Genomic DNA, 21,493 nt, shown 5'->3' with positions numbered 1-21,493 from the left:
TTGTGAAACATAAAGAGAGGATTTTAGTGCAAGTTAATAATAACTCTTGAATGGCAGTGAAGATTCAAAAGCTTTAACCTACTAAAAAGGTAAAAATAAACAAGAAGGAAACATTGCTGTTGCAGGAATCACCTTTATACATACATATTTCTAAATACAAATATACAGTTTTGTTTGAAATTACAGGAGTTTGAAGTGCAGCAACAGGTACTTTTTGTAAGGATGGTAGGGTGTTATACTGAGGTTGATAGAGGTTTAGAGTGAACTTCTGGAAGTAGGAACTGTTAGTGGAAGTTCATTTGCTAATCGTGAGGTTACCTGGGGTAAATGCGGTCAAGATTTCAAGCTGTGTAAGGTGAAGAGAGCGTTTTAGCCTGGTGTGTTCAGGAATAAATATGATAAATAAATGGATTATAACAGTATAGAAATCATGTAAAATGTATGTACGTGAACATGTGTAGAAATGCATATACAATCACATACACACAAACTATTAACGTGATCAACAAGGCATAGCTGTTAGTCACGTGATTTCATGCATGCAGGTGGCAAGGGCTTGGCATAGGTAGACTGCAATGTGAGATGAGTCCAGACACTGTGGGAGGAACTTCTGGCTGCTCCTAGAGGTCAGTAGTTTTCTGGTCAACAGGGTCACAGTCACCAGGACTGTCCATTAGAAGCCTGTTAGGTGGGAGAGTTGTGAGAAAGAAGTCACCCTAGCCTTGTGCCCCTTACTTCTACATCATATGACTTATTTTCCCAATTTATTTCTCTTAGAGTATTTTCAGTTATATTTAGCACCAGTAAACCAACCAGCCATGCCAAGTCAAACTAGTGAATCCCTTTTTTATGTTTCTTGTAGTTATTTTGCTATTCAACAGTTCCTGTGTTTTTCTTTCTTTCTTTCTTTCTTTCTTTCTTTCTCTCTCTCTCTCATTCACTCTTTCTCTCGTTCTATCGATTTCTCTCTTTGAATCTCATTTTTATTTATATGTATTCTATGTTGTATCTCTTCTTTCTGTGTATTTTCTGCCTGCACAAATCTACCTGTCACAGACTGATGTTTGTTTGACTTGCCTTATCTGTAGGCATCTTTCTTCCTCTCATCTGTCTCTTTGGGGGGATATGTATCAAGCTGTCAACTGCAAATACGCCGGAATTCTGCAGCATAATTGTTGCTTGATCCGAACTAGATATCAAAGCCGACAAACCGGCAAATGTTGAAATTTGTGACATAACATATGATCCGACGGTCTCAATCCGACGCAGATCGATGCTTACGTCATTACAGATGTTCCGAATACACATTCGGCGCTATCTGACACTTTTTCACACTTATCAAACTTTTAACAGGTACACTCGCGGCTATTCTGACGCAGTGTACCTGGTTTTTAATCCGCCACCCTGGAGGCTGCGGATGCATAGAAATCAATGGGAGTCTGAAAGCACCAACAGCTTATGTTCGATGCTGCCAGATATCCCATTGATTTCTATGGTTGAAAACAAGTTACGTTTACACCTAACACCCTAACATAAACCCTGAGTCGAAACACCCCTAATCTGCCGCCCGACATCGCCGCAGCCTAAATAAAATGTATTAACCCATATTCCGCCGCTTTCCTCCACCGCAACCACTAAATAAACGTATTAACCCCTAAACCTCTGGCCTCCCACATCACTACCACTAACTAAACCTATTAACCCCTAAACCGTCAGCCCCCCACATTGCCAAATACTAAATTAAGCTATTTAACCCCTAAACCTAACAACAAGGGCCTTTTGTGGGGCATTGCCCCAAAGAAATCAGCTCTTTTACCTGTAAAAAAACAAAAAAAACACCCCCAACAGTAAAACCTACCACTCAGCCAACCAACCCCCTCAAATAAAAAAACTATCTAATATAACCTAAGATCCCCATTGCCCTGTAAAGGGCATTTGTATGGGCATTGCCCTTAAAACTGCATTTAGCTCTTTTACATGCCCAGACCCTAATCTAAAAATAAAACCCACCCAAAAAACCTAACACTAACCCTCAACGATCCACTTACAGTTCTTGAAGTCCCGCTTGAAGGATCCATCCAGCCGAAGAAGTCCTCATCCAGGTGGCGAGAAGTCTTCATCCGGGCAGCCTCTTCCAACTTCATCCAGCCGACGAAGTCTTCATCCAGACGGGCATCTTCTATCTTCATCCAGACGTCCTCTTCTTTCTTCATCCATTCGGTGCGGAGCGGGTCCATCCTGAAGACATCCGACAAGGAGCATCCTCTTCATACGGCCGCCGCCGTAAACTGGAACTTCAATGCAAGTGACGACATCCAAGATGGCGTTTCTTGCATTCCGATTGGCTGAAAGATTTCAATCAGCCAATAGGATTAGAGCTGCTAAAATCCTATTGGCTTTTCCAATTAGCCAATAGGATTTGAGCAGCTCTCATCCTATTGTCTGTTTCAATCAGCCAATAGAATGAGAGCTAAAATCCTATTGGCTGATTGGAACGGCCAATAGAATGAGAGCTGCTCAAATCCTATTCGCTAATTTGAACAGCCAATAGGATTTTAGCAGCTCTAATCCATTTGGCTGATTGAAATCTTGGATGGCGTCACTTGTATTGAAGTTCCAGTTTACGGCGGTGACCATATGAAGAGGATGCTCCGCGCCGGATGTCTTCAGGATGGACCCGCTTCGCACTGGATGGATGAATATGGAAGAGGCCGTCCGGATGAAGACCTCTTGCCACCTGAATGAGGACTTCTGCTGGATGGATTCTTCAAGCGGGACTTCAAGAACTGTAAGTGGATCGTCTGGGGTTTAGTGTTAGGTTTTTTTTTTAAGGGTTTTTTGGTTGGGTTTTATTTTTAGATTATGGTCTGGGCATGTAAATGAGCTATATGCCCTTTTAAGAGCAATGCCCATACAAATGCCCTTTTCAGGGCAATGGGCTGCTTAGGTTTTTTTAGATAGGTTTTTTTATTTGGGAGGGTTGGTTGGTTGGTTGGGTGGTGGAGCTGATTTCTTTGGGGCAATGCCCCACAAAAGGCCCTTTTTATGGACCATTGGTAGTTTATTGTAGGCTAGGTTTTTTTTTTTTGGGGGGGGGGGGGGGGGCTTTTTTATTTTGATAGGGCTATTAGATTAGGTGTAATTAACTTTTCGTAACTTAGTGTTTGTTTGTTTTCTGTTTGTTTAGTACTTTAATAAAGTTTAATTGTATATTTAAATAATTTGAGTAGGGTTAGGTTTTTTTAATATGTAATTTAGTTTATTTAATTGGTATTTTAATTTAATTGTAGTATAATAGTTAGGGTAGGTTAATTAATAGTTTAAAATAGTTTATTTTAATTTTACAGGTAAGTTTTAATTTATAATAAGATAGAGATGTAATTTTAATTTAAAGTTAGGGGGTTGTTAGGTTTATGGATTAATAGCTTAATTTAGTTTTTGGCGATGTGGGGGGCTGACGGTTTAGGGGTTAATAGGTTTAGTTAGTAGTAGTGATGTGGGAGGCCAGAGGTTTTTTAGGGGTTAATACATTTATTTAGTGGTGGCAGTGTCGGGGAGTAGCGAGATGGGGTTAATAACTTTATTTAGGTTGCAGCGATGTCGGGGAGCGGCAGGATAGGGGTTAAACATTTTAGTATAGTGGCAGCGTTTAGTGACAGGGTATAGATAAAGTTGGGAAAAACCCGAATAGACGCAAGATCGATGACTGCTAGTTAACAGTCCGATGATCATCGCCCCGTAATTGGTGCGCGTCTTTTTGCCGTCTTTTTTCATAAATAAGGAGAACGTATTGAGATACGCGCCCGCAATGTTAGCCGAGCGTACTGATGCCGGTGAATGCAACATAGTTGACAGCTTAATAGATATCCCCCTTTGTGTTTTTTGTTTTTCATTCTTTTATTTTTTTTCCTTTATCTCATATCTTCTTTCCTATCTTTTTCCTCTTCTCCATACTCTGTCCCTTATTGCAGGTTTTGTTTTTATATAAAACTTAGGGCTAGATTTGTTCCCCATATTAATCATTGTATGAGTGAACGCTCGTGCGCTGCTACCCCGTACTCTTGAGCAACCAATTGCATGAGAGCAGGGCTTGTCGATCACTCTGGTCGAATGAATATATGGTCATTTTCATTTGCCAACTCTAAGTTGGATAGAGGGTTTATATGAAGCAGCAGTTTAAACCGCTGCTTCATAAATATCAGTTGCAGGCTCAAATGAACGAGTCTGCAACTGATCAAGGCGTGCCCTAACAATCTTAGTCGTAAGTAAGAAAATGTTTCTATATTTATGTAGAATAATTCATAAAAATCAGAGTCCTGACTCCCTAGCTACTGGAATTTTTCAAGCTCTGTGTTATTCTGTAGTGAAACAAAAAATAATAGAGAACATATTAAATAAATGCAATTAGAAGATATGCAGGTGGCTTATTACATATAATCACCTTTAATTATATTTGTGCTTAAACCTTGTAAGGCTTAAACACTTAAACTCTGTAGCTGAACAACGCCACTTAGCCAATTAGAGATGGCATATGTACATATGCACTAGTCACAGGCTGTGTTCAATTCAGGATTGGCAGTGCAGAGGTAAAACATAACACATGTTCTTATTTTAGCTACTTCTGCCTTTAAAGGACACAAAAATTTTTTTTTCTCATCTGATACTTAAAGGTACAGTCTGCCCCAGAAATGTTATTGTTTTAAGAGATAGATAATCCCTTTATGATCCATTCCCCAGTTTTGCATAACCAACACAGTTATATTAATATACTTTTTACCTCTGTGATTACCTTGTATCTAAGCCTCTGCAAACTGCCCCCTTATTTCAGCTCTTTTGACAGACTTGCATTTTAGCCAATCAGTGCTGACTCAAAAATAACATTGTGCTCACCATGGAGTTATCTATATGGCCACATGAACTAGCGCTGTCTAACTGTGAAAAACTGTCAAAATGCACTAAGATAAGAGGCGGCCTTCAAGGGCTTAGAAATGAGCATATTTGAGTCTACCTAGGTTTAGCTTTCAATAAAGAATACCAAGAAAACAAAGCAAATTTGATGATAAAAGTAAATTGGAAAGTTGTTTAAAATTGCTTATCCTATCTGATTCAGTTAAGTTTAGTTTTGACTGTCCCTTTAAGTATCAATGGTTCACCGATAAGAACATCTTCTACAGCAATATGGGGGACTAGTACATACCTCTACATGCATAAAATTAAAAAGTGGCTTTATGGGAGCTTCCAGTATTAAAAAAAAAAGAAAAGAAAAAACAATGTTTTTCAAAACGTCTTTTTTCAGGTGCCTTTAAAGGGAAATACAAGTCAAATAGTATTCTGGGGGACTGTATAGAACGTTGTTCAAGCAGAGATTGAACACTACTTTTTCCACTCTTGGGGGTCAATTTATTAAACCCTAGGCGGACATGATTCGCTATAGCGAATCATGTCCGCCCTGCATCGCTAGATGCCGAAAGCATACGCTGTCAGCATTTAACATTGCACAAGCATTTCACAAGAAATGCTTGTGCAATTCCACCCCCCGCAGATTCTCGGACAATCGTCCGCTAGCAGGGGGTGTCAATCACCTAAGAAGTGGCGGACAAGTTAAGGAGCAGCGGTGTTACTACCGCTGCTTTATAACTTATGTTTCTAGCGAGCCGGAAACATTGGGTGAAGAAAGTAGCATCCGCTGCTTATTAAATCTCCCCCTTGGAGTCCGCTACTGATTGCTGGGTATTCAGTGAGCACTTGTTTGCCTGTTACATTCAGACATCCATGCCCGTTCAGAAAGCAGCAGTGATTTGTATGAGGTGCACAGGGCATGCACAGCATATGTATATATGCTCCTGAAACATAGCTTCTACTTGAAGCATTTATGCTATTCTGTGTATGTTGCAAAAATGCTTCAATTTACAATTGAGGTTTTAGGCTTAAGTGATCCTGTTCATTTCTCATAAAAATACAACTTGTATATTTGAAAATATACAATTCTCATCTCTTTAAATATTCTTTTATTAATGTAATAACATCAAGAAGTCTCCAATATCCTAACAATAATAGAACAGTAGCATAAAAATGTATTAATACAGTTAGGCCCCAATTCATCCATTCATGGGTAATGGATAATTTGGGGCCTCATTGTATTTAATACATTTTTTGCAGCTGTTCTTTTATTGATAGGATATTGGAGATTTTTTTATGTCATTATATTAATAAAATAATAATTAAAGCGCTTGGAATTATATATTTTTTTTAATATTGATTTGTATACGCTCGGGCAGCATTTTTTTTTTCCTATGTACTTTTTTCTATTTCTATTTTCATTCATTTTTCCTTTTAATTTAAATTATATTTAATTACAGTGCTGCTGTCAATTTTGTTATTTGAGATACAACTTTGTATATTTGTTCATCAAGTCTGGCAGGCCTTAAAGAATTTAAAGGGACATAGAGGTCAAACTTAAGCTTCCATAATTTAGACACCGGTTCAATTTACTGTTATCAAATATACCTATTTTTCTTGGTTGCCTTCGTTTCCATGAGAGTATACCAAAGTATGCTTAGAAACGTGCACGTCTGTAAGCAAACACTATATTTCTAAGGTTGTTACAAAACTTTGTGGTTGACTCCAGTCTAGTTGATTGTGTTTTTCATACCATTTCCGTATTTGAAAAATATCCGATTGGATATCAGAAAAGTCACCTATACTATGCATGCAGAAAACAAAACAGCCAACCACAAGTTATCGACTCAATAGACAACAAAATGGACACGTCGATTTTAACTGCCAAGGGTTTTTGATAAATGCTGAAACACCCATAGATTGAACCATAACACACATTGTATATTAACCACTGATCTTTGCATATTCTGACCCCAAAAACAAGCTTAAAGGGACAGTATACACCAATTGTCATAGACACTACTATAAAGAATAATATGCACAGATACTGATCTTAAAATCCAGTATAAAACCGTTTAAAAACTTACTTAGAAGGTCTCAGTTTGGCACCGTTGATTAGGTTAGGCTGGGACACCCACTGAAAGGGGCTGATCAAGCATGAGGAGCAGACACCCCCCTCCCCTGCATATGAAAATACTCATTACTCAAACAGAAGCAAGCAGGAATCTGTAGACTTCAGTCTACATCTGACAATGTGGGGCTTGGTTAGGAGTCTGAAAATCAGCACAATGGTATTAAAAAAAAAAAAAAAAGGAAAAAACTATACATTGTTGCAAAAACACTCACAGATTGGCTATATAAATGGATCATCTACAAAACATTTATGCAAAGAAAAATCTAGTGTACAATGTCCCTTTAAGCCACCCGTGCCTACAACTGCAACTGCCGTTTCTGGTGATAATCGTATTGCTCCAAATATCAAACAACACTGAATAAATCCTCTTCATTATCATCATCAATAAAACAATTCAAATTAAAAAGCGATAGTGGAGAGAGGGTTTGGATGTTTGTTTTTGTGTATTGATTCACAAAAAAAATCAGTCTTTATGATGTCTTTGCTGGAAAATAGAGATCTAATATTGTGGGAGTTATCAAGTTTGGCTGTGTTTGACTTATTAAGTTTGTTATAGTTTTGATAGAAAAAAAAATATCGGCCAAGATTGGAATTAAGGCCAATGTTGCAAAAACTGCTGCCACAGTTATCGAGGTATGTGCACATTCCCGAGCCTACTTCAGTATGCTCTCATGGAAACATTCAACAAAGGAAACCAAATTTATTTATTTTTCGAAATTGTACACTCTGTCTAAATCAAGTTTAATTTTAAATTCTTTGGTTCTATAATTTTATAGCACCGAAACCGGTTCTCACAGTAGTAACAGCTACTATATATTTTAAGAATAATCTTTTATTAATACCCTGATTGGCGAAATCTCTTGAAATTATTTTCAAAATATTATCTTTTATGATTCAGATAGCGCATACAATATTAAACAACGTTCTAATTTGCTACTGTTATCACATTTTGCTTAATTCTTTTGGAATCGTTTGTTGAAGGAGCAGCAATGCACTACTGGGAACCAACTGAGCACATATAGTGAGCCAATGACTAGAGGCATATATGCACAGTAGCCACTCAGCAGCTAGCTCCCAGTAGTGTATTTCTGCTTCTGAGCCTACTTGCTTCCAAACATGAAGCAAATATGATAATATAAGTAAATTGGAAAGTTGTTTGTGATTCAATGTGCAATCTGAATCATAAAATACAATTATGGTTTTACTGTCCCTTTAAGTGTTATTGATATTGGGCTAGATTACAAGTGGCGCACTAATGTTGGGGTGCGTGATATTAAAATGTCATCCCTGCGTTAACTTGCACGTTGAAAGTTAGCGCAACCGAAGATTTTGTGTAAAGGTTTAGGGCAAAATTAAAAGTTGCATTAAACACAACATAAATACATTTAAATCAAGTGTTATACTCATATATAAACTCTAATGAAAATTATTCATTTAAATAAAAAGTTTTAAGGGTTAAAAGGTATATGGTATGTGAAAAGGTATTTGAATGGAAAGGGCTATAATGTATATATACATGTGTTTTTATGTTTGTGTGTGTGTGTGTGTATATACATACATTTATACACATATAAACCACATGTATAATATACTATTCAACTCAAATACCTGAAAACATAAAAAATAATAGAACATTTTCTGCTATGCGAAGAACATTGGAATTTAAAATATTTATAACTACCTTCGAGTTAGTGCTGTAGGTTTAACTCCTGTTGGGTTAGCACGTGAGCGATAAGTGTTAGACTCCATTGAGGTCTACTGGAAGAAGACATTAGCACGGTTATGATATCCGAAGTCCTCTTCACGTTTTAACCGGACGAGTGCACCCATTTACTTTCAACTTGTAATGCGTGCGCAAGATAGCGCGTCGGTTGCATTATTGTTTATTGCAACCCGCACTAACTTTAGCGTGCCACTTTTAATCTAGCCCTAAATGTCTTTATATTACAATCTGAAAAAAGTTCATGTCCCTTTAAAGGGTAATTTTAATGTTCAAATTTTATTTGTTTTTCTCATTCACAAATAAATAGATTTTTCTTACTATGTAGCAAAATATTTTACAAACAAATGATAATGAGGATATTTTGCACCAAAATTTATTTTTCCTTTCCACTCTTACCCCATTCATTTAATGTATACGTATCTCATCTATTCTGTTTCTCTTTTTCATTCCCTTTTTGTTATTTCTCTTTTACTTGGCTTAATTCTCAGAATTTGCAGTGAGCAAAATATCACCTCTATTTTCTAACTGTAAGATAATTCTCCAAATCAGATTTATAGGCTATTATTGGAATTGGAGATATTTGTCTCACTAAAATGTTCCTGAATTGTTGGTGAACCTAGGCAGTGTATACCCTGTGGTAATGTGCCCTAGTTCAGTCACCTTTTTAATGACGCTCTCCCTTGCGTAGTTTCTTTGTTGGCTGTTTGCATGAACGGAAAGCCGTAGTGTCTCGCAGCTGCTGTGAGCGGTATTGAGATGGGCCAGCGCACAAGGCATCAGGACGTGAGCGGGTGCTGTCCATCCACCTGCGGCCAAAAGCATCTAGTTAGGGTGATCTGTGTGAGGAGAAAAGTGGGCAAAATGGCACAACTATGACAGCTGAATTTTACTCACCTTCTAAGAGGTGCCAGTTGGCAAGTGCAGTGCCACGGGTTGTTAGCCACCTTCAAGGTCTGCAATGTGGAGTATGGGAAGTTGGCAGGAAGAATACTAAGCCTGTTTGCCTCAAGGTCGAGCGTCTTTAGGGTAGTGACCCCAACAAAAGCTTTATCTGAAAACTAGAACAGAATTGGTTGTGGGTTCAGATCACATAATAGTAGCCAGTCCAGAAGAGTCATATTTGTTGTTCTCACTGAGTACTGGAAATTTCCACTTTGGCTTTCAAGCAGTTTTTTATATTTCAGCTTAAATTTGTACTTGTATCCACAGGAATTTATTCCAGCTGGAAGCATTCAGGTACACACATATTTAAAGGCTCCCTTGTCCCATGATCACTAAACTGTGTAGAGTCGTGCTACCTGTTCTAGTAGTCACTCTGTGCTCTCGTCTCTAAGTCTGAGCTAAACAAGCCAGGTAACCCCCCCACCCCACCCCGTCTCCAGCTCTAGTGGGAAGCAGACAGAGACTGCTTTGTAAGTTGCTAGAGAGACGTCTTCTTACAAGACGTTCTGTCAATAGACAGACCGTTCTTTATAAACATGGAAAAGGGGGAGGGCTAGCCAGTATGGGGGACAGTCCATGGTCTGATCAATTAACCCCCTAGTATCTATGAAAGTCTTAGCTTGTATGTGTCAGCCTGACTCCTGTAGTACAGACAGATACATTTTCTGCTCTCTTACAATACAACCACAATTAATATAAATGGTTTAATTTAGTATTCTTTTGATCATTGGTTTCAACTTCAATACTGAACACTCACCTTTTCCAGACCCATATTGTCCATGACAAGAGATTCCATATAACGACCAAATGACTGGAATGCAAAATCAGGAATCACTTTTATGGGATTTCGGGATAACTTTAGATTTTCCACTACACGTAGTTTGCTGATTGCAGCCAATGGGTAGGAGCTGAGCTGATTTCCATCCAAGTGAAAGATAGCTAGGTTCTCCACCTCGTCCAGAGAACCCGGCTGAAGAGAAGTGATCTCATTGTCTGAGAGATAGAGCCAGCGCAGGTCTTTAGCACCAGCAAAGATCCCTGCTTTCAGGTCCCGAATCTTATTGCTACTGAGCTGGAGGATGAAGAGGTTAAAAAGAGGAGACAGGAGACCTTTGGGAAGGTCAAGGATCTTATTGTGGTCCATGTAGAGATAAGTGAGTTCAGTCAGCTCGTCAAAAGCACCTGCTCCCAGCACGGTGATCTCATTGTTAGACAGGTAGAGATAGACTAGCTTCTTAAGGCCCCTGAATGCTCCACTAGATACCTCCTTGATTTGGCAGTGCTGTAAGTGCAGAGACACCAAACCTTTTATTTCCTTGAAGGAGTTTGGGGCCAATACTGGGAAACTGTTCCTCATCAGGTTCAGTAGCCGAGTTTGCTCAGACACCTTAGGCACCTTCTTTAGTCCTGCAGTGTCACAGATCACGTGCTGAAGGTCCCCCCCATGGCAGTGACAGTTTGGGGGACACGCCTGCAGTAGAAGACATGCTGTAGCCAGCAGGCTGAGCACTAGCAAGATGCTGAGATGTCCCATAGCAAGAGCAGAGCATGGACAGAGTGAGCCTGACTTTTTCACACAGACCTATTTATAACATATTTAATAAAAAAAAAATGTTAGCAGCCTCCAAGCTGAGGATGCGGAGGAGGCAAAATCTGGGAGGTGAGTGTGAATTTAACCCTTTCACATGCAGACACAGTGAGTAGGATTGAGTCAAACAGGCGTGCTGGAAAGGCAGACTTCTATGCAAACAGAAGTTCAACATAAATAGTAAAAATGCATCTGAACAGAGTTTCACTGTCTGTGTGCCCTCTCATTATGTGCTGTGTCTGTAATCCCTCTATGTTACATATTGCCACTATCTGTTGTCCCCTCTTCATGTGCATGGCATAGTGCCCCCTCATCATAAGCACTGCCTTCATGGGCCCTTCCTGGTGCCCCCTCATCATGTGCCCTGCCTGGTGCCCCCCTCATCATGTGCCCTGCCTGGTGCCCCCCCTCATCATGTCATCATGTGCCCTGCCTGGTGCCCCCTCATCATAAGCACTGCCTTCATGGGCCCTTCCTGGTGCCCCCTCATCATGTGCCCTGCCTGGTGCCCCCCCTCATCATGTGCCCTGCCTGGTGCCCCCCTCATCATGTCATCATGTGCCCTGCCTGGTGCCCCCTCATCATGTGCCCTGCCTGGTGCCCCCTCATCATGTGCCCTGCCTAGTGGCCTTCTTCATGTGCCCTTCTTGGTGTCAACTCTTCATGTGCACTCCTAGTACCAACTCTTCATGTGCACTACCTGTTGCCCCCTCCTCATGTGCCCTGCCTGGTGCCCCTTCTTCATGTTCCCTAGTGGCCTTCTTCATGTGCCCTTCTTGGTGTCAAATCTTCATGTGCACTCCTAGTACCAACTCTTCATGTGCACTACCTGTTGCCCCCTCCTCATGTGCCCTGCCTGGTGCCCCTTCTTCATGTTCCCTAGTGGCCTTCTTCATGTGCCCTTCTTGGTGTCAACTCTTCATGTGCACTCCTAGTACCAACTCTTCATGTCCACTACCTGTTGCCCCCTCCTCATGTGCCCTGCCTGGTGCCCCTTCTTCATGTTCCCTAGTCGCCTTCTTCATGTGCCCTTCTTGGTGTCAAATCTTCATGTGCACTCCTAGTACCAACTCTTCATGTGCACTGCCTGTTGCCCCCTCCTCGTGCCCTTTCTGGTGTCAACTCTTTGTGTGCACTGCCTGGTGCCCCTCTTTTTGTTCACTGCCTGGTGCTCCTTTCTGGTGCCAACTCTTCATGTCCACTGCCTGGGGCCCCCTCACCATGTGCCCTGCCTGGTGCCCCTCTTAATGTTTCCTTACTGGTGCCAACTCTTCATGTGTACTGCCTAGTACTAACACTTCATGTGCACTCCTAGTATCAACTCTTCATGTGCACTGCCTGGTACTAACTCTTCATGTGCACTCCTAGTACTAACTCTTCATGTGCACTGTCTGGTACTAACTCTTCATGTGCACTCCTAGTACTAACTCTTCATGTGCACTCCTAGTACTAACTCTTCATGTGCACTCCTAGTACTAACTCTTCATGTGCACTGCCTGGTACTAACTCTTCATGTGCACTGCCTGGTACTAAGTCTTCATGTGCACTCCTGGTACTAACTCTTCATGTGCACTCCTAGTACTAACTCTTCATGTGCACTGCCTGGTACTAACTCTTCATGTGCACTGCCTGGTACTAACTCTTCATGTGCACTCCTGGTACTAACTCTTCATGTGCACTCCTAGTACTAACTCTTCATGTGCACTCCTAGTACTAACTCTTCATGTGCACTGCCTGGTACTAACTCTTCATGTGCACTGCCTGGTACTAACTCTTCATGTGCACTCCTAGTACTAACTCTTCATGTGCACTCCTAGTACTAACTTTTCATGTGCACTCCTAGTACTAACTTTTCATGTGCACTCCTAGTACTAACTCTTCATGTGCACTCCTAGTACTAACTCTTCATGTGCACTGCCTGGTACTAATTCTTCATGTGCACTCCTAGTACTAACTCTTCATGTGCACTGCCTAGTACTAACTCTTCATGTGCACTCCTAGTACTAACTCTTCATGTTCACTGCCTGGTGCCCCCTCTCTATGTGCACTACCTGGTGTCCCCTCTTCATGTGCACTGCCTGGTGCCCCTCTTCATATACCCTTCCTGGTGCCCCTCTTCATATACCCTTCCTGGTGCCCCCCTCTTCATGTGCTCTTTCTGGTGCCAGCTCTTTATGTGCCCTTCCTGGTGCCCCTCTTCATATACCCTTCCTGGTGCCCCCCTCTTTATGTGCCCATCCTGGTGCCCCTCTTCATATACCCTTCCTGGTGCCCCCCTCTTTATGTGCCCTTCCTGGTGCCCCTCTTCATATACTCTTCCTGGTGCCCCTCTTCATATACCCTTCCTGGTGCCCCTCTTTATATACCCTTCCTGGTGCCCCCCTCTTTATGTGCCCTTCCTGGTGCCCCTCTTCATATACTCTTCCTGGTGCCCCTCTTCATATACCCTTCCTGGTGCCCCTCTTCATATACCCTTCCTGGTGCCCCCCTCTTTATGTGCCCATCCTGGTGCCCCTCTTCATATACCCTTCCTGGTGCCCCCCTCTTTATGTGCCCTTCCTGGTGCCCCTCTTCATATACTCTTCCTGGTGCCCCTCTTCATATACCCTTCCTGGTGCCACCCTCTTCATGTGCCCTTTCTGGTGCCAGCTCTGTATGTGCACTGCCTAGTACCCCCTCCTCATGTGCACTGCCTGGTGCCCCCTCCTCATGTGCCATTTCTGGTGCCAACTCTTTATGTGCACTGCCTGGTGCCCCCTCCTCACGTGCCCTGCCTGGTGCACTGTCCCTGAACAGTCCTTTCCTTACATCCCTGGTAATGATTAGTGGTGCCCCCCGTGACCTTGCAATGTCTCTGCTAAATGCTTTGTACTCCCTGCCCCCCCCTGTATATACCCCTCGTCTGTTGCACCAATGCACAATGTTTCGTACTTCCTGCCATTGTGTACAGACTACTGTATTTTGCTGTAAATTCTGCCCTACTTGGAGCCCCAGTCTCTTATCATAACTGAGTAGTTTATGCCATTGCATTTCCTATCTTCACCTATCCCAACCTGACGGCCATGTCACATTGTCACACTGGCATTGTATTTTCTAATCTGACCACAAACATGCCTTTGCATATTGGCTTTTCACTGTCAGCGTACAAAAAATTATCTTCTGAACAAGCAAAGCTGCAAACTCCTTGTAAAAACAATACATTTCTGTTGTAGTGTTTGCTGCATTTGTTTTTCAATAACCAATCCCACCTTTTGCTTTATTTGGAAGAATCAAACTGAGCTTAAGTCTGTAGACATCAAGGCTAGCCAAATGCATTATGTTAGTGTAAACTGCAGTGTTTTGTGCTTCTTATCTGCTGAAACCAATTTTGGAAAGATATGTAGCAGGGTTACCCTTAAAACATAATTATAAGTATATTTCATATTCTTTTCTTGTTTTCTTGAGACTTCCATGTAGTAAAACCCTCTGAGCTAATTTTACACATAGTGACTATAAAAAAACAAAACAAAAAAAACATATATTTCTTTTACAAGATGTACCGAGTCCACGGTTTTCATCCTTACTTGTGGGATATTATCCTTCCCAACAGGAAGGGGCAAAGAGCACCTACAGCAGAGCTGTCTATATAGCTCCTCCCTTGACTCCACACCCCAGTCATTCTCTTTGCCGGCTCTAAGCAGGAAGGGTAAAGGGTGATAATATGTTAGTTTTTATTTTCTCAAGCAAGACTTTTTTATTTTTAAATGGTACCGGTGAGTGCTATTTATTCCAAGGCAGCAAATGGATGAAGACTTCTGCCGGGAAACTGATGATCTTAGCAGTTGTTACTAAGATCCAGAGTAGTTCCCACAGTATGGCTGAGGAGTACTTAAGAAACTTCAGTGTGAGGAACGTTTTCATGCTACAGCATTGAGGTATGTTCAGTCATTTATTTTTTCTGAAGAGACTGTGTTATTTCGGAAAGGGCTGACAGCATCCCCATGAGGGATAGGGTAAGCAGTAATCCTAATGTAAAGAGAGGGTATTACTGGACCTATATGTTGGATAGTTGACACTTATGTTTAATGTTTGTGGGCAAACGTTTTTCTAGAAGGGAGTGAAAGATATTGTTTTAATGGCAAACTTTATTATGGAGGGTACACATGGCTTCACTGTATTAGGTATATGAACCCACATGGCTTTGAAACCGCTCTGGTGCGGTTAGTGTTAAGGCTAAGAGACATTGAGTGTGATGGACGGGGCCTATTTTCACGCCTCAGTTGTGCTATTCATTTTCACTTGCAAGCAGCAAGCTCCAACTCCGGTGGGCCTTTCAGACAGTTTAGGCCTAAATCGAAGGGTTAATCCGATTTTACAGACCCCTGAGGGCAGGTAGGTGCCACAGCAGGGCTGTGGCGAGGTGCAGAGGTTTTTTTTTTGTTTACATAACTTTTTTTAGTGATACGTTTTCTTTAAGGGTTAAGAATTCTTTTCCTTGTGGGGCAATCTTAACTGACAATTTGGGATAAATTTATCATAAAATTTTGATAATTTGATCGTTTTAAAGCAGTTTTGGAAAAATTGTATGCTTTTTTTCTCTTAAAGGCGCAGTACCATTTTTTCAGATTGTTATTTTTTCTTCAAAATAAAGTGTTTTCAAGCCTGTTTGTGGTCATTACTAGCCTGTTTAACATGTCTGACATTGAGGAAACCCAATGTTCTATGTGTTTAGAAGCCATTGTGGAACCCCACTTAGAATGTGTCCCTAATGTACTGAGAAGTCTTTACATTGCAAAGAACACATTTTAGCAGATAAAAGTATGTCTCAAGATGATTCTCAGTCAGAAGAGAATCCGTTTATGTCATCTACTTCTCCCCAAGTGTCCCAACCCTTATCTTCCACTCAAGCGACGCCAAGCACTGCTAGTGCGTCTAACTCATTCACCCTGCAGTTATGTCTACTACCCTTACAGAGGTATTATCTAAACTGCCTGGCTTGCAGTGTAAGCGCAGTAGGTCCGGTATTAGAGTAAATACTGAGCCCTCTGATGCTTTATTGGCCATCTCCGATGTACCCTCGCAGTGTTCTGAGTTTGGGGGTGGGGGATTTGCTGTCTGAGGGAGAACTTTCTGATGCAGGAAAGATGTTACTCAAACAGACACAGATTATGGCGGCCTTTAAGTTTAAGCTTGAACACCTCCGTTTGTTACTCAGGGAGGTTTTAGCGACTCTGGATGATGGTGATCCTATTGTCATTCCACCAGAGAAATTGTGTAAGATGGATAAATATCTAGAGGTTCCTACTTACACTGATGTTTTTCCAGTCCCTAAAAGAATTTCGGACATTGTTACTAAGGAATGGGATAGACCAGGCATTACGTTCTCTCCCCCTCCTACTTTTAAGAACATGTTTCCCATATCTGACACCATTCGGGACTCCTGGCAGACGGTTCCTAAGGTGGAGGGAGCTATTTCTACCCTGGCTAAGCGTACAACTATACCTATCGAGGACAGTTGTGCTTTCAAAGGTCCTATGGATAAAAAGTTAGAGGGTCTGTTAAAGAAATTGTTTATTCATTCATTCTACAACCTATAGTGTGCATTGTTCCAGTAACTACTGCAGCAGCTTTCTGGTTCGAGGCTCTAGAGGAGTCTCTTAAGGTTTAAACCTCTTTAGATGATATTTTGGATTGAATTAAGGCTCTTAAGCTAGCTAATTCTTTTATTACTGATGCCGCTTTTCAAATGGCTAAGTTAGCGGCAAAGAATGCAGGCTTTGCCGTTTTAGCGCGTAAAGCGTTATGGCTTAAGTCTTGGTCTGCTGATGTGTCATCAAAATCTAAGCTGTTGACTATTCCTTTTAAAGGTAAGACCCTATTCAGGCCTGAACTGAAGGAGATCATTTCCGACATTATGGGAGGTAAGGGCCATGCCCTTCCTCAGGACAAGTCGGTTAAAATGAGGGCCAAACAGAATAATTTTTGTTCCTTTCGAAACTTTAAGGGTGGACCCTCTACTTCCGCCTCCGCCACAAAGCAGGAGGGAAATTTTGCACAGTCCAAGGCAGTCTGGAGACCTAACCAGAACTGGAATAAAAGTAAACAGGCCAAGAAGCCCGCGGCTGCTACCAAGACCGCATGAAGGGGCAGCCCCCGATCTCTTCGCTCAGGCTTGGGCAAGAGACGTTCAGGATGTCTGGGCATTAGAAATTGTGCCCAGGGGTATCGTCTAGAATTCAAAGACTCTCTCCCAAGGGGGAGATTTCATCTTTCTCGTTTGTAAACCAGTTAAAAAGAGAGGCGTTCTATACGCTGTGGTAGAAGACCTATTTACCATGGGAGTAATCTGCCCAGTTCCAAAGCTAGAACAGGGCTGGGGTTTTACTCCAATCTTTCGGTGGTTCCCAAAAAAGAGGGAACTTTCAGACCGATTTTAGATCTAAAAATTCTAAACAAATTCCTCAAAGTGCCATGCCTTCAAGATGGAAACTGTTGCGGACAACTCTTACCAATGATCCAAGCCTTCCTGGACAAACATTACCAGTTTGTGGCCCTTCCTTTCAGGTTGGCCACAGCTCCCAGAATTTTCCACAAAGGTGCTAGGGTCCCTTTTGCAGTTCTAAGGCCGCGGGGCATAGCAGTGGAGCCCTATCTGGACAATATCATGATCCAGGCGTCAACTTATCTTCTAGCCAAATCTCACATGGACATCGTGTTGACCTTTCTCAGAACTCACGGGTGGGAAGGTGAACATAAAAAAAGAGTTCATCTGGTTCCTCTAACGAAAGTTCCATTCCTAGGGACTCTAATAGACTCGGTGGACAATGAAAATTTTTCTGACGGAGGTCAGAAAATCAAAGATCTTAACCACCTTGTCGAGCACTTCATTCCATTCCTCGGCCGTCAGTGGCTCAGTGTATGGAGGTAATTGGACTAATGGTGGCGGCAATGGACATAGTTCCGTTTGCTCGCTTACATCTCAGACCACTGCAAGTGTTGCATGCTTCAACAGAGGAATGGGGATTATTGCGGATTTATCTCCAGGATAAATCTGGATCCAGAGACCAGAGACTCCTTCTTTGGTGGTTGTCACAGGATCATCTGTCCCAGGGAATGTGCTTCCGCAGGCCAGCATGGGTCATAGTGACGACGGACGCCAGCCTCTTGGGCTGGGGTGCAGTCTGGAATTCCCTGAAAGCTCTAGGGTGTGTGGAAATATTCTAGAACTGAGAGCAATATTCAACGCGCTTCAGGCGTTGGCCTCAGCTGGCTTCGGCAAGTTCATAAGATTCCAGTCGGACAATATCACGACTAGCATATATCAATCTTCAAGGGGGAACAAAGAGTTCTCTAGCAATGATAGAGGTTGCCAAAATAATTTGATGGGCAGAGACTCACTCTTGCCATCTATCAGCAATATATATCCCAGGACTGGAGAACTGGGAAGCGGATTTTCTAAGTCGTCAGACTTTTCATCCGGGGGAGTGGGAGCTCCATCCGGAGGTAGTTTGCACAATTGATTCATCAATGGGGCACACCCAGAATTGGATCTGATGGCATCTCGTCAGAATGCCAAACTTCCTTGTTACGGGTCCAGGTCAAGGGATTCCTCAAGCAGTACTCGATAGATGCTCTAGCAGTCCCAATGGTCGTTCAACCTGGCTTATGTTTATCCTCCTTTTTCCGCTCCTTCCTCGTCTGATTGCCAGAATCAAGCAGGAGAGGGCTTCGGTAATCTTGATAGCGCCTGCGTGGCCACGCAGGACTTGGTATGCAGATCTAGGTGGAAAATGTCATCTCTGCCACCTTGGAAACTGCCTCTGGACAGGACCTTCTCATTCAGGGTCCGTTTCAAACATCCAATCTAGTTTCTCTACAGCTGACTGCCTGAGATTGAACGCTTGATTTTATCTAAGCGTGGTTTCTCTGAGTCGGTCATTAATACCTGATTCAGGCCTGGAATCCTGCACTAGAAAATTTATCATAAGATATGGCGTAAATATCTTTATTGGTGCGAATCAAAGGCTACTCATGGAGTAAGATCAGGATTCTAGGATTTTGTCTTTTCTCCAAGAAGGATCGGAGAAGGGGTTATCAGCTAGTTCCTTAAAGGGACAGATTTCTGCTTTGTCAATCTTACTACACAAACGTCTGGCAGATGTTCCAGACGTCCCAGTCGTTTTGTCAGGATTTGGTTAGAATTAAGCCTGTGTTTAAACCTGTTGCTCCGCCATGGAGTTTGAATTTAGTTCTTAATGTTCTCCAAGGGGTTCCGTTTGAACCCATGCATTCCATTGATATTAAACTTTATCTTGGAAAGTTCTGTTTTTAGTTGCTATCTCTTCTGCTCGAAGAGTTTCTGAGCTATCTGCGCTACAATAGCGATTCGCCTTATCTTATTTTTCATTCTGATAAGGTGGTGTTGTGTACGAAACCTGGTTTCTTCCAAAGGTTGTTTCAAACAAGAATATTAATCAGGAAATTGTTGTTCCTTTTGTGCCTAATCCTTCTATCTAAGAAAGGAGCGTCTGTACATAATTTGGACGTGATTCGTGCCTTGAAATTTTACTTGCAATCGACCAAGGATTTCCGTCAAACATCTTCTCTGTTTTGTTGTATTTATTCTGGAAAGCGTAGGGGTCAAAAAGCTACGGCTACCTCTCTTTCTTTTTGGCTGAAAAGCATCATCCGTTTGGCATAACGAGACTGCTGGACAGCAGCTCCGAAAGAATTACTGCTCATTCTACTAGGGTGGCTTCCTCATGGGCTTTTAAAAACGATGCCTCTGTTGAACAGATTTGTAAGGCCGCGACTTGGTCTTCCCTTCATACATTTTCTAAATTTTACAAATTTGATACTTTGCTTCTTCTGAGGCTATTTTTGGGAGAGAAGTTTCTTCAAGCAGTGGTGCTTTCCGTTTAGGTTCTTGTCTTGCACCTCCCTTTCATCCGTGTCCTAAAGCTTTGGTATTGGTATCCCAAAAGTAAGGATGAAAACCGTGGGGACTCGGTACATCTTGTAATAGAAAAGGAAATTTATGCTTACCTGATAAATTGATTTATTTTACGATGTACCGAGTCCACAGCCCGCCCTGTCTATCAAGACAGATTGTAATTTTTTTGTTTAAAACTTCAGTCACCTCTGCACCTTTTAGTTTCTACCATTTTCTTCCTATGCCTTTCGGCTCGAATGACTGGGGGTGGAGGTCAAGGGAGGAGCTATATAGATAACTCTGCTGTAGGTGCTCTTTGCCACTTCCTGTTGGGAGGATAATATCCCACAAGTAAGGATGAAAACCGTGGACTCGGTACAATTGGAAAAGAAATAAATTTATCAAATAAATTTCCTTTTGCTTTCTAAAATTTTTATACCCAAGGAGCCGTATGGACAACACACCTTGTGCTATGGACAAACACCTACCCTGCGCTATGGACAACGCACCCTGCGCTGTGGACAACGCACCCTGCGCTGTGGACAACGCACCCTGCGCTGTGACAACGCACCCTGCGCTGTGACAACGCACCCCTGCGCTGTGGACAACGCACCCTGCGCTGTGGACAACGCACCCTGCGCTGTGGACAACTCACCCTTGCGCTGTGAATAACCACCCTGCGCTATCCAATATCATAGTCCACAGCACTTGTTCAATGAAACACATCTTAGCTTTATTAATCCATCAACATGGCACAGTATGAGACTAAGAAACGTTGCATACTGAGTTTCATTGAACAAGTGCTGTGGACTATATTTGGATATACTTTGTATGGTATTGACAGAGGCCTGATATACATTGGCACTAATTGTTCCTAGGGGAAGCTGCTGTTGCAAGTTTGCTGGTGTATGCACCATGCGCTGTGGATAACGCACCATGCACTGTGGATAACGCACCATGCGCTTTGGATAACGCACCCTGCGCTGTGGATAACGCTCCCTGCACTGTGGATATCACACCATGCGCTGTGGATAACACACCACCCTGGTTTTGTGACAACGCACCCTGCGTTTTGGATAATGCACCCTGCGTTTTGGATAGCGCACCCTGCGTTTTGGGTATTGCACTCTGTGCTGTGGATAACGCACCCTTGCACCGTGGATAATTGCACCCTGTGCCATGGACAACGCACCCTGCGCCGTGGACAACGCACCCTGCGCCGTGGACAACGCACCCTTGCGCTGTGGACAACGCACCCTGCGCTGTGGACAACACACCCTGCGCTATCCAAATATC

At 42.2% G+C, this 21,493-nt stretch overlaps 2 protein-coding genes across 2 annotated transcripts in view; one reads left to right on the top strand and one right to left on the bottom strand.

Moving 5' to 3' along the window:
* ACSF2 (acyl-CoA synthetase family member 2) overlaps nucleotides 1–21,493 on the top strand; it is a 363,626-nt gene that overhangs the window by 234,852 nt on the left and 107,281 nt on the right. The window lies entirely within an intron of this gene.
* On the bottom strand, nucleotides 118–11,246 carry CHAD (chondroadherin). The gene is made up of 4 exons (XM_053708846.1): nucleotides 10,456–11,246; nucleotides 9,651–9,814; nucleotides 9,417–9,562; nucleotides 118–681 (listed from the first exon to the last, which is right to left on the bottom strand). The coding sequence occupies exons 1-3, from the start codon at nucleotides 11,230–11,232 to the stop codon at nucleotides 9,421–9,423; spliced, it is 1,083 nt and encodes a 360-aa protein (XP_053564821.1). The 5' UTR covers nucleotides 11,233–11,246; the 3' UTR covers nucleotides 118–681; nucleotides 9,417–9,420.

The sequence above is a fragment of the Bombina bombina genome, chromosome 1 (genome assembly GCF_027579735.1).
Source record: "Bombina bombina isolate aBomBom1 chromosome 1, aBomBom1.pri, whole genome shotgun sequence".
Lineage (NCBI taxonomy): Eukaryota > Metazoa > Chordata > Amphibia > Anura > Bombinatoridae > Bombina > Bombina bombina.
The sequence above is the reverse complement of the archived record's forward strand: the minus strand, read 5'-3'. Positions and strand labels throughout refer to the sequence as shown.

Excerpts from the sequence above, each read along its gene's own strand:
- CHAD (XM_053708846.1), bottom strand. The coding sequence starts at position 11,232 with ATGGGACATCTCAGCATCTTGCTAGTGCTCAGCCTGCTGGCTACAGCA. Across the intron at positions 9,815-10,455 it reads ACAATATGGGTCTGGAAAAG|TTTTCAGATAAAGCTTTTGT; the intron begins GTGAGTGTTCAG and ends ATTCTGTTCTAG. Across the intron at positions 9,563-9,650 it reads CAACTGGCACCTCTTAGAAG|GTGGATGGACAGCACCCGCT; the intron begins GTGAGTAAAATT and ends TTTTGGCCGCAG.